Raw genomic sequence first — 12133 nt, 5'->3', positions numbered from 1 at the left:
TCTTTTAAAGTGTATATGTCCTAGTCTAGCATGCCAAAGTGTAGAATTATTTATGCTAGAAGTAGATATAAAAGCAAAATTAACATTTAAGTGATTAATGTTAAGTCTAAACATTCTATTGCATAAATAACCAAAACCAACAAACATACCATGTTTTGACAAAACAAACTTATCAGATTCAATCACTTGTTTATAACCACAACAATTTAACACACTAATGGAAATCAAATTTTTTCTTATTTTTGGTACATGCAAAACATCAAACAAACAAATAGTTTTTCCAGAACTAAAACACAAATCCACACTTCCACGTCCATGAACAGAGGCTGTTGACTCATTTCCCATATGAAGAATTGATACATCAGTCACGGACTCGTAAGTCTTGAACCAAAATCTATCCTTGCATACATGGGTGGTGGCTCCCGAGTCAACCCACCACGCGACATCATCATCATGCACAAAATAAGCCTCAGATATATATGAAACATAATAATTCTCATTTGAATTATTAAATATATTCTGACCTTTCGAGTTGTGGTTGTTTAAACCATTTCCCGAACTGCTTGTGCTAGATCCTTTGGCATTATTATTACCAAAAATAACCTTGCAATCCTTTTTCATGTGTCCAGTTTTACCACACTTCCAACAAGTCAATTTAGACTTCTTGTTCGGAATAGCCTTGTTATAACCTTGATGTTTACGTTTGCCCTTTTTGTCATTATTACTAGTGAACTTTTTATGTTCCACCATATTGACAACAGACGTACCAGCAACTTCGTTGCTCTTTGGCTTGTCATTATCCTGCAACCTGAGGGATTCCTCAATACGCAGATGACTACCCAACTCAACAAGAGTTAACTCCTCCTTCTTATGTTTCAAAGAATGTTTAAATTCTTTCCAAGATGGAGGTAGTTTATCAATTATGCTTGAGACTTGAATAGACTCATCCATGTTCATCTTATGTTGTGTGAATTGACCAAGTATACGAATGAGCTCATTGTATTGTTCCAAGACCGGTCTAGAATCGACCATCTTGTAATTATTAAAATTACTCACAAGGAACTTTTTACTAGAAGCATCCTCAGACATATACTTGGTTTCTAAACAGTCCCATAGTTCTTTAGAAGATTCAACATTTAGGTAAATATCAAAAAGGGAATCAGCCATACCATTGAGGATTAAACCTCTAGCGATGTAGTCATCGTTCTCCCACTTGCACCTTTTCCGAATTTGTTCAATAGTGGCATCATCACCATGATTTTCAGGAATTGGTGTGCTGAGTACGTACACCACACTCATGCTGCTCAGAAAGAAGTGCATCTTCTTTTGCCATCTCCTAAAATCAATTCCCTCAAACTTATCAAGTTTGGAGAAATTCGCCGTCATGTGTTTCATCGTAGTCGCCATCGATTATAACGAATAATTACTTTCGATTGTTGGAGGTTTTATTAAATTCTTTCGTGTAGGGTAAAATAATCGATAGCCGGATAAATCACTGAATCGTGGTATCACTTTCCGAAAGTAATTATTCGACCCTTATAGCCTGGGTTACACGAATATCACTTTGGGATAAGACAGAGATTAAATTCTTGTTTTGGCAGAAACAAGAATTCCTTTTGCAGAAGAATATTTTGGTGTTCGTAACTTGTATATATTTCTCATGCATATTGGTTAATATATTTATATACACCCTTAATAATGAAAGAGTCTTTTATTAAAATCAATTGGCCGATTGATTAATAAAAGTATCTTCTATAATATTCAAAAGTGGTTACAGGAAGAATATTTCTATAAACAAATATTATCACTTCCATCATTAAAGTAAAAGTTGTTACTTTTACAATAAACAAATATTATATTTTACAACTATCAAAGCATGAGTGATCACTTTATAATAAACAAGTATTATTCCTTCAACCACTAAAACAAAAGTGGGTGCAAGAATAATTCTTCCGTAATCACTCAAAATTGTGTTAAGTGTTTTCTTACTGCTGTCTCTTAAGAACCAGCACTGCAAAAGGACCAGCAGCGCAAAAAATCAGCAAACAGGACCAACAGCGCAAAAGTCAGCATACAGGACCAGCAGCGCAAAAGTCAGCATACAGGACCAGCAGCGCAAAAGTCAGCAAACAGGACCAGCTGCGCAGAACAACCAGCACAGGGACCAGCTGCGCAGAACAACCAGCACAGGGACCAGCTGCGCAGAACAACCAGCACAGGGACCAGCTGCGCAAAACAACCAGCACAGGGACCAGCAATGCAGAACAACCAGCACAAGGACCAGCAATGCAGAACAACCAGCACAAAACACTTAGCCAAATTTCAGCTTACTAAGAAAACTTAGTACTGAAAACACTTAGTCAAATTTCAGGTAGACCAAGTCATGATAGTAAATAATGAAAAACCACTTTTAGGTTCGGGTAATCTATCACTTAATGGGTGTACACTCCGTACCTCCAAACCCATTTACAAGTGTAGATTAAAACCCAAAATTACACTAAATTTACAACATATATATATATATATATATATATATATTTTCAAATATTGTATTATGAAAAAAGTTATGATCTTTAGTTAAATTGAGATGCCAAAAAGGTAATGTAACATACTCGGTATGATTTTTTTTTTCTTTTTAAGAATGATATCACATTTTAAGTTGTTTAAAAATACTTTTTTCCGTTGGTATATAACGAATTATCAAATTAAAAGTTGCTTGTATAGTGAACATGTACTCTTTGCACACACAGGATGACAGGATCCAATAATTTCGTTTTAAGAGTATTCATCCATAATTTAAAATATTTGATAAATATAATTGTTTTCTCACAAAAATAAAAGATAATACTATCTTTTAAACAACGTAAAAAGTACTATTTTCTTTGTTGAAAATTTTCAACTCTACGTTACATTTTTGAATCCTTTGACTTAAATTTTAATATAGTATAAGCCACACGTAAACAAAATAGATCTTAGAAACTTGATATCAAATGATAATTAGTTCGATAACTACAATATTATGTTTGTTAAACCAAGTTATCAAAATACTAATTTTAAATTACTATTATTATATTAATATAATAAAATATAAATTAATTAAATAATATTAAATGCTTCATTAATTAATTAATTAGTGTTATGTTATAGTGCAAGTTGTTTTCTTGTTGACTGCAAACATAAAAATCAGGTTCATTTTTTTTCTTCTTTCTTTGATATGGTCGCCTGACCTGAACAAACTCCTGTGTAAAATACAAAGCTATACGTATATTCACAATTTCACATACATATACATACATGTATATCTGTATCTATCATAATTAACAACGAGTTTTCAGGTGAGTGCTTACGTTTACTTGCTTAATTGCTTCAATTAATAACCTGCTTAATTACATCATGACTACTTCTTTATGTTAAATTGACAGTATTCACCCTCAATTATGTGCTCCTTGTTGTTAATTGTTGTTTGATTCTGGTCATCGTACTGTTGAATCAGTTTTTTATTAATCATAACTTTTTGTATGATCAAAGTATAATTTTATTTTTACTGGCCGTATATGTTGAAATTTAGGGTATTTAATATCTAGGTTTTGTGTATGCAAGTTGTATAAGTTTCATATAAAAGAAAGATAGCTAATAACTTTAACTTATATGTTGATTATAGTAGAAGCTGAGTTAGGGTGCTCTTAATTTGATTGAATTTTGGAGTTTAAAATTTTGAGCAAAGCCATATGGTTCAATTAATTATTAAAATTATGAATTTTTTTTATTTATTATAATTGGAGATGAAGTTGCGAAAATCGGTTCAGTTGTAAACGTAATCACATGTTCTCGTGTCAAAGAAAGCTTTAAGTGATGTAATGTTTAATGATTTAAGTGATGTAATGCTTAATTGGTGATGGCATTTTTGTACAGATAAATAGTTTTTCTGGTTTGGCTGAAAAAAAGGGATTGCGCTCATGGAAAAGAATGAAGATTTGGATGATAGTCCGGGTTGGAGTGCTTCATTTTTCACGCAAACTACCGAGGATGTTGCCCGAGCTGTTCGGGCTGCAACGACACGGCCTTCAGTTGTATACTCATCGAAAGAGGACAGTGGTGGACATCTTCAAAAGCTTCAAAATCAAGTTTTTAGAGCTCTGAGAGGCTTATCGGGCCCTACCGAAGAAAGAAGAATCTACAACCCGGAAGTTTTAACCACCCAAAAACGTCAATGGGCAAGCTTCCAGTTACAGTCCCTGGTATGTTCCTCTCTTGCGCAGACTTGAACAATATCGTTTGTTTGGTTTTCTAGGGTTGGGTGTTCTTACATACTTTACTTCGCTTTAGTGGAGGCCGTCATTGTTTATATAATTTTGGAATATTTCAGCATCGCAGGATATTGAAAGAACCAACAAGGCTGTTCGAGAGCATGGTAGTAGTTGGACTTCATCCAAATTGTGAGATTCAGTCACTTGAGGAAAAGTACGTCGGCCGAAAATTCAAAGGTTCGGGAAGTCTTCGAAGTACAGTTCACGATCATCAACTCGAAAGTATCGAGCCTCAGGTGCTGCCCTCGACTCCACACACAATGTGTTAACTTTTCTTTAAAAAAATAAATAATAATATGATTTTTTACTTTGCTTCCAGGTTCTGTTTGCGTACCCTCCAGATAAACAGCTACCTATAAAGTATAAGGATCTCCTTTCGTTCTGCTTTCCTGGTGGACTGGAGGTTAGGCACGCTAGTTTGTTATTTAACCGAAACAGTTGTATTTATATGAAAAAGTTTATAATTGTGATTTCAGGTTAATGCCGTTGAAAGAACTCCGTCTATGAGTGAACTTAATGAAATACTTCTTGGGCAGGTACATGTTATACCGAGTCCATTTACTATATTAGTTGGTTATTTTCCCATCCAGAATCGTTTGAAAGCCTCATATTATGGGTTTGGTCTTCCTACTCTTAATCGATGAACTCTATATTTTTGAATGATAAACTTGTTGAACAATGATAACTTTGTGAGGATTATTTTATTATTTACGCGATATTTATAGCGAAACAAGGAAATGAGGAATATAGAAACCATAACTTCAAATGTATTAACCTTTGCATAGTTTTAACTTCAAATATCATTTGCTAAAATGTTGGTAATTATGCAGGAACACCTTAAACAAAGTGACCTCGCCTTTATATTCAGGTTACAGGTAATTCACATTCCCCTACACTTAATCTTTTCGGGCATATTTATGTTAGCTCTTGAACTTTTTGTACTTTTTAACTGGTTTTTGTTAACTTTCTAGTCAATTGATTGATGAGCTATTAATTTAGATCGAGTATACTACTTGTAGACCTTTCATCACTTGTCAAGAAATAAAAAATGAAATAAAAAGGTTCCACTTGAACGCTGAAACAAATACAAAATTCATTCTTATATCACTACATTTTGTTGGGTTCTGAATTATAACGTTACATAGGGTGCAGATGATTCAATTATGTATGGCTGCTGTCTAGTAGCTGATGAATTGGTGCAAAAACCATCCAGATTAATATCTATGATGTCAGATGGACAATCTGTTCGCCCAGGACTGAACCGTCACATTTTAACAACTCGGCGATGTTACTGTATTCTTTCAAGGCTTCCATTTTTTGATCTTCACTTTGGTGTATTGAATAGGTTTGTCAAACATAAGTATATAAAAAAAATAAATGTGTACATATTATAATTATAATTATATTTTTTATTTGATAGAACACTGATATTGCATAATTTGTAATATTTTTATTAGCATCTCGACCGAAGAAAGGTTGGAACGGTTAAGACAAAGTATTAGCGGCTTAGATCTCGAGTCTCCTGTTGTGTATGATCAAGAATTATATGTAGAAGACAAAACAAGTGGAGTTTCAGCTGAACTAAATGAAACCACAGAGACTGTTCAGTTAAGCAGTTACAATTCGGTTACTGAAACAGTCATAGATGGTCAATCCCATAAGGAAGAATCTCAATCTTCAGATAAAAGTGCCAGTGATGTATTTAATGATCCTGAAGCAATAATGGTTTCATCTAAGCAAGAAACTATTTTAGCTGAACCAATCTCTAATTTTTGTGATAGTCCCGTTTCTGATATAACCGACAACAATCAGCCAACTCAAAGACATATACGAGATGCATTTTTGCCTCTTTTACGTTTTCAGCATGATGATAGCTCAGATTCTTCCCCAAGGTATTCTTGCATCTATTAATATCTTTGAATATCCACACCATGCAGTTGCAGCACTCAGAATTAGTCGTTTTTTGCAACTCGGGGAGTACTCGGTCAAACTCGGGATTGCTCGGAAAGTTAGTCAAAACTCAGTCAAAATCGGTCAAAGTCAAACTTGCTCAACATCCGAGTACTCCGCGAGTTACCGAGTACTCCAAGTAGCGATTTTTGCAACCTTGACACCATGTGATATTCTGATCCTGTTCTATAATTAGTTCGAAGTGTGTTGCAATTGCATATGCGAAATCACCTGGTTGTATAGTTGGTGAATGTTAGTATTTTATATATGTTTTCATTGACGTTGATATGTTTGTATATAATATAATAATTTATGCTGTTTGAATATATATAAAGAATGGTTCTTTGGAAACTTAGTAGGATTCTGATATTTCCTAAATTTTGATGCAGTTTTCAGGGCTCACCTAGTGAAGATAAAAGCTTTAGGAGTGAGCTCGATTCAGCAGAAACTGATGATACATCATTCTCTAGTCAAGAAGATAGCGAACATGATGAGATTCTTGATTGGGCCAAGGTATATTCATTTATAGATCCTGAATTGAATTCTCAAAGTGTTAAAAATATCATTTTTTCTCTAAAATACAAAATATTTGCAGACGAATGGTCATGGATCGTTACAGATAGTATGCGAGTACTACCGATTACGTCTACCTGCAAAAGGCTCAACAGTCAAGTTCCACCCGTTGGAGCACCTTCATCCTTTGGAATTTTATAGACCTGATGAGACAGTTTTACATATTGCTGACTCAACGATTGATTTGACGTCATGCAGTACAAATTTTGAAATCGTAGAGGTAGATTACAAAATTATTTTTGTCAGATCTCATTTGTTTTATTTTCTATTAGCTTTGCTACATCACTATTAAGATTTTTTTAATGTAGGCTCACAGTGCAATTGCAGTGGAAGAGGAGGCAGCTGCTATGTCAGTTTGGGCAATTGCATGTCTATGCGCCTCCTTGCGTCTTGAGCATGTATATATAATCCCTATTCAAATATACGTTTTTTAAATGGTTAAATATTCTCAAATTTAACGTGTTCTTTCTGTTTTCACATTCTTTTTCGTTCTGTGTATTTAGTTTGATTTCTGTCTGTCTTCAGTACTTATTATGTGTTCCCATTGTCTTTTATCTTCCACAGATCTTGACAATATTTGCAGGTGCTTTGTTGGAGAAGCAAATTGTGTTCGTATGCTCTAATCTGGTACAAATTATCACCAAGTGCAAGTAGCTTTTTTGAGATTGATTTCTGAGTTGTCCTATTTATATTCTGATTTAATTATGTGAACTGATGCTCCGTTTCAAGTTTACTAACTGTGGTCCAGTTTTAGAAATGCACAAAACCATTACTATTAATTCATCTGAACTTTTTGTTAATTTAGTTTTTTAATGCTTCATGTTGAGACTCCAGCTTTGGGATATGTGATGTATACAGAGTAAAGATGACAATGTAGTTAATATTGGAGTAGTAGTTAATATATGTACTTATAAATGGTTGATTCGGATTATGTTTAACGGGTCAAATGGGTAAGTGTGAAAATTTGCTTGGCAAAAAATGGGTCAAACGGGTTGAAAGTCGCTCAAAATGTTTAATGGATAATGTATTAGTAGTTAATGTTGGAGTAGTAGCATTTGTTATCCTATATGATAAACCGGTTGTTTCAACTTCTAAGTTTTGGATTAAAGTGTTTTGGGTCAGCCAATGGGGCTTTGCCTCATTGGTCACCATGTTAACATGGTGTTCGAGGAGACCAGGGTTCGAGTCTCGGGGGGGGGGGGATTTTCGTGAATTAACTTCGTGAGCTAACCACTAACATTGCCTTTCAAAAAAAAAAAAAAAAAAAAAAAAAAAAAAAAAAAAAAAAAAAAAAAAAAAAGTGTTTTGGGTCAACACAACCCATCCAATTTTCCACCTCTAGCTTAAAGTTGTAGTTTATCTTAACTTCGAATTCGTTGCATCTGCAGGGAATATTGTCTGCTTCAGTCCTGTCAATTATCCCCCTGATTCGTCCCTACCACTGGCAGAGCTTTTTAATGCCGGTACTGGCCCTAACATTCGTTACTGGTTCAAATGCACACTTCCTCTACGGCTTTTAAGTTATTATAAGAATAAAAGTTTCAATTTTTATATCAAGTTTAATTTTTTGTAACTTCGTGTATGTACCTTGTAGGTTTTGCCAAATGACATGCTGGATTTCTTGGATGCACCTGTTCCATTTGTTGTAAGTTCTCACCCACGTAATATTTCCTCGTTTCTTCTAATTGCTTGCTAATCCTAACATTACCTTTTTTGTTATAACGTAAAAATGTATATATTGAAGTAGTTAGTTAATGTGGTTATCCGTTCTTTAGTCTAACTGTATTTTGAACAGGTTGGTGTGCAGTACAAAACAGTTGAAGTACAATCCAAATCAGCTAATGTTATTTTTGTTGATGCAAACAAGAACCAGGTAAGTCTTCTCAGAACTAATGTTTATGAAATCAATTTGCAAAACCCATCATGTTTTTCATGTTAATGTTAAAGATGTTGATAATGGGTGCATTATATGCAGGTGAAATCATCTTCGCTACCACATTTACCCCGGCACAAGGAGTTATATGCAGCCTTAAGTCCATACCACTCTCAGCTTGTGGGTGAAAGTTATCTAGGCAAAAAAAGACAAGTTTATGATTGCACCGATGTGCAGGTATATTTTCAATCTTCTAAATCTATTTAATTGTGGTTTGTTAGCTTACTCCTTTAGTACTTTTATTTATGATTTAAGTTCAATAAAATGAATGAAATGACTCCGTTTATTGTTGACACAGGTTGAAGCTGCAAAGGGATTTCTCAGAGTATTAAGATCTTACTTGGATTCTCTTTGCTCCAACTTACGTTCTCACACAATTACAAATGTTCAGTCCAATGATGATAAGGTCCTTTTTGCCACTTGTTTCATTAATGCTATAATTTTTACTAATTTTAAGTGGTGTAAGCGCATCGTTTTGCATGTATCTTACACTCATTCAATTGGACCCCAGGTATCTTTGTTGTTAAAGGAAAGTTTTATTGACTCCTTTCCTAGTCGTGATCGACCTTTTATGAAGGTGCGCTTGTTGATTTTTATATATGATTCTATGAACAGTTTATATAACTTCATGATTGGCTGATGATTTTCATAGTCTTAAATTAACTACTAATTTGGACTATTTCTTTAGTTTTGTATTTTATTTTTTAAGCATACTAACATGTGCTATTTTATTAATTTATCTGGCAGCTTTTCGTAGAGACACAACTCTTCTCTGTACATACAGATCTGGTCTTATCTTTTTTCCAGAAGGATTAGTACCATCATTCAAGCTTGGAATATATTGGAATGTATAATTATAGGAAATTAATACAAGTTCTGGAACATATTGTTTTCACCAAGTTTAAAAATAATATATGCGTTTGTTTTTATACCTTTGCAATGTATACATGTGTATTTTATATTAAATCGAAGTTCAGGTCTAATCAACTGGATCTGGTCTAGCGGTATCCAAGGTGCCCCATCAACCAAGTTTTCAAGTTCCAAACAAGGGTGAATTATCTTCTAGTTTATCGCTAAAAAAAAAAACTATATTTTGATCTTATGTTGGTAACCTTGACTTGTTTATTTATTTTTTCTTTTTTGAAAGGACCATCTTGGTGTATCAAGGATCTTAGTTGCATATTGCGAAGGGACTCATTCATGACTCAATCTGGTAATCACTCATTTCATTCCCTTATACAAAAGAAATTAATTTTACTAAAGTAGCTGTTTCAGAGCTCACAGTTTCATTACCAATGAGCTTCTATACCCGTGCCTTTGATACTCGGGCCCGCCATGTGGAAGACTTTGTGAAGCCTCTCACATGATTGGGTTTCCGGTTGAGTTGATAGCCTGGCATAAGCCCTTCGGGAGTGGGTTGGGGCCAGCGTGGCCTTACCGATCTAATCGTTTTGTGAAAAGCTCCTAATATTATTATTAATCAAATCAAATATGAAACGAAATGGGGTATACCTGATGATGTCATCAGTTATGTAGAAATGGGAACTGAAAAGTGGGCCCTGTTAGTGAGGTTAAAAAATGTAGCATGAGTTTGGGTGGTAAGAAATTTTGGGACTTTAATTAGAGACCACCAGAGTGAGTAGTGCAGATGTCAGTGGAGTCATGAATGTGACTTTACAAACTTTTGTGCTGCTGTGTGTTGAAAGAAATAATTGAGTCTTTGTCCACTCTGCAACCTATTGCTTTGAGAAGCTTTAGAAACAGGTAAGTTATTCAATAAATGCACCTGAGAGATTTTATTAGATGAACATACATATTACATATTACATATTACATATTACATATTACATATTACATATTTACATATACACATTAAATAAATGTGGTTTATGCGTTAGGTACTTTGTCTTTAGGTTCAGATTTTGGTCGGTGTTGTTTTGTTGTTTTTTTTCTTTTTGTTAGGTGTTGCGTTGTTTGGTCTATAGCTTGTATTGTTAGTGTTTTTTACTCCACTATGAGCCTGAAAAATTTCCTTTTACACACCTCAAATTACATTTTCAATCCCTCAACTAAGGGCTTGTTTACTTACCACTTAATGGTTTGTCTTCGTACAACTCTTAATTCAGTAAGTAAAATTGTTGTTTTTTTGTCACTTGATCTGCCACTTAATATGAAAATTGATCTGTTTTCAGGAGACATGAAATCAAACACCCCTCCAGAATAAGAGGCAAATTCAGAAGAAAAAAAAAAGTAAACAGCCCCTAAGTCATACTTTTTGAAAGCTTCCCCTCCCCAAAACGACATGCAAAATTCCATATTTAAAACACAAAACTACAATCCATGCTTTCACTTGGTTTGTTTTGTGGTGGTTTAGGTTTGGTTCATTCATTTTTGATGAAACTTCCACGTTTTGATATAGTGCGCGTGAAAATCATCCTTCATAGAATAAGATTTAATGGTCAATCGAGATTAATTTTGCATTTGTGGTCCTATTAACACTGCATTACTGTGTGTATCTAGAGAGTTTATGTTTCTTTAGGTTACAAAGTGCATGTGTGCTGGTCAAATTAAGTTTAAATGCATTTTGTGGTCCTAATCAGTATCCACAGTAGCATAGTTTTCGGATGAGATCTTTACCAGAAGGAACAAATTTCATGGCATAAAGTACAAGTATTTGAAGCATAATTGATATGTAGTTTAAGATTGGTGGGGTTGGGAAGAGGGAATGGAGGTGGTGGTAGTGGTTGTGGATTTGCAGAAGAAACAGCACTATAAATTAATGATGGGATCAGTTTCTTAATATTTTTCTGGAGGTAGCAGAATAAAGTACGAATTCCTGCTTCTGCACGTCTTACATTATGGATTGTGCTTGAGATTTTGTGGTCTTTAAATGGACCTTTAGACTATTTCACATGTGTGATGGCATCAAATTTCATAATTAAAACTTGTTAGGGTCATGAAAAGTGCTAGTATATGTTTTATATGAATTTTGTGCATTTGTTAGACTATATTTATATATCTGGAAATCATGGTTACAAATAGTGGCAGAGCTAGCATTTATCGATAGAGGGACAATTTCTTTAATTTCTTCTACTACGTTTTGAGGGGACGAAAAATCGAAAATATAAGATGTCAATAGTCCCCTTAAAAGTTTCTCAAAGATACTTTCTAACTCTTCGAGTCCATCGTTGTATTTCCGTCATTAGGTTCGATTATTCAAAATCTTTGGTGTGGTAGTAGTATTTAAACATGAAATATTTCCGCAAGTGGAATGTTGCCTTGATCATCTTATTGGAGGGAATTGTTTAAAAAGGGTAAATAGATAAGGTTTTCTGACTATTCGGGGTGACTATTTGGGGAAGAGAAATAT

The 12133-nt window shown here is 34.1% G+C and overlaps 1 protein-coding gene across 4 annotated transcripts; it reads left to right on the top strand.

Moving 5' to 3' along the window:
* The first annotated feature begins 3196 nt into the window (after positions 1 to 3196).
* On the top strand, positions 3197 to 11746 carry LOC139856087 (uncharacterized). Of its 4 annotated transcripts, XR_011761665.1 has the most exons (21): positions 3197 to 3335; positions 3913 to 4238; positions 4367 to 4543; positions 4627 to 4710; positions 4784 to 4843; positions 5138 to 5182; positions 5453 to 5652; positions 5765 to 6199; positions 6647 to 6770; positions 6853 to 7050; positions 7139 to 7228; positions 7395 to 7457; positions 8219 to 8293; positions 8425 to 8475; positions 8626 to 8703; positions 8806 to 8940; positions 9062 to 9169; positions 9275 to 9340; positions 9511 to 9813; positions 9911 to 9976; positions 10956 to 11745. XR_011761665.1 is itself a non-coding variant. In XM_071845322.1 (19 exons), exons 2-19 carry the CDS (start codon positions 3957 to 3959, stop codon positions 9577 to 9579), a joined length of 2340 nt encoding a protein of 779 aa, XP_071701423.1. In that variant the 5' UTR covers positions 3197 to 3335; positions 3913 to 3956; the 3' UTR covers positions 9580 to 10593. The 4 variants fall into 4 exon arrangements, 1 of the variants encoding a protein (XP_071701423.1); XR_011761664.1 differs by having other exon boundaries at positions 9511 to 9976; positions 10956 to 11746; XM_071845322.1 differs by lacking the exon at positions 10956 to 11745 and having other exon boundaries at positions 9511 to 10593.
* The last annotated feature ends 387 nt before the right edge of the window (positions 11747 to 12133 follow it).

The sequence above is a fragment of the Rutidosis leptorrhynchoides genome, chromosome 6 (genome assembly GCF_046630445.1).
Source record: "Rutidosis leptorrhynchoides isolate AG116_Rl617_1_P2 chromosome 6, CSIRO_AGI_Rlap_v1, whole genome shotgun sequence".
Taxonomy (NCBI): domain Eukaryota; kingdom Viridiplantae; phylum Streptophyta; class Magnoliopsida; order Asterales; family Asteraceae; genus Rutidosis; species Rutidosis leptorrhynchoides.
This window is presented reverse-complemented; position numbering and strand designations above follow the sequence as displayed.

Excerpts from the sequence above, each read along its gene's own strand:
- LOC139856087 (XM_071845322.1), top strand. The coding sequence starts at position 3,957 with ATGGAAAAGAATGAAGATTTGGATGATAGTCCGGGTTGGAGTGCTTCA. Across the intron at positions 6,771-6,852 it reads AGATTCTTGATTGGGCCAAG|ACGAATGGTCATGGATCGTT; the intron begins GTATATTCATTT and ends AAATATTTGCAG. Across the intron at positions 8,294-8,424 it reads GGCAGAGCTTTTTAATGCCG|GTTTTGCCAAATGACATGCT; the intron begins GTACTGGCCCTA and ends TGTACCTTGTAG.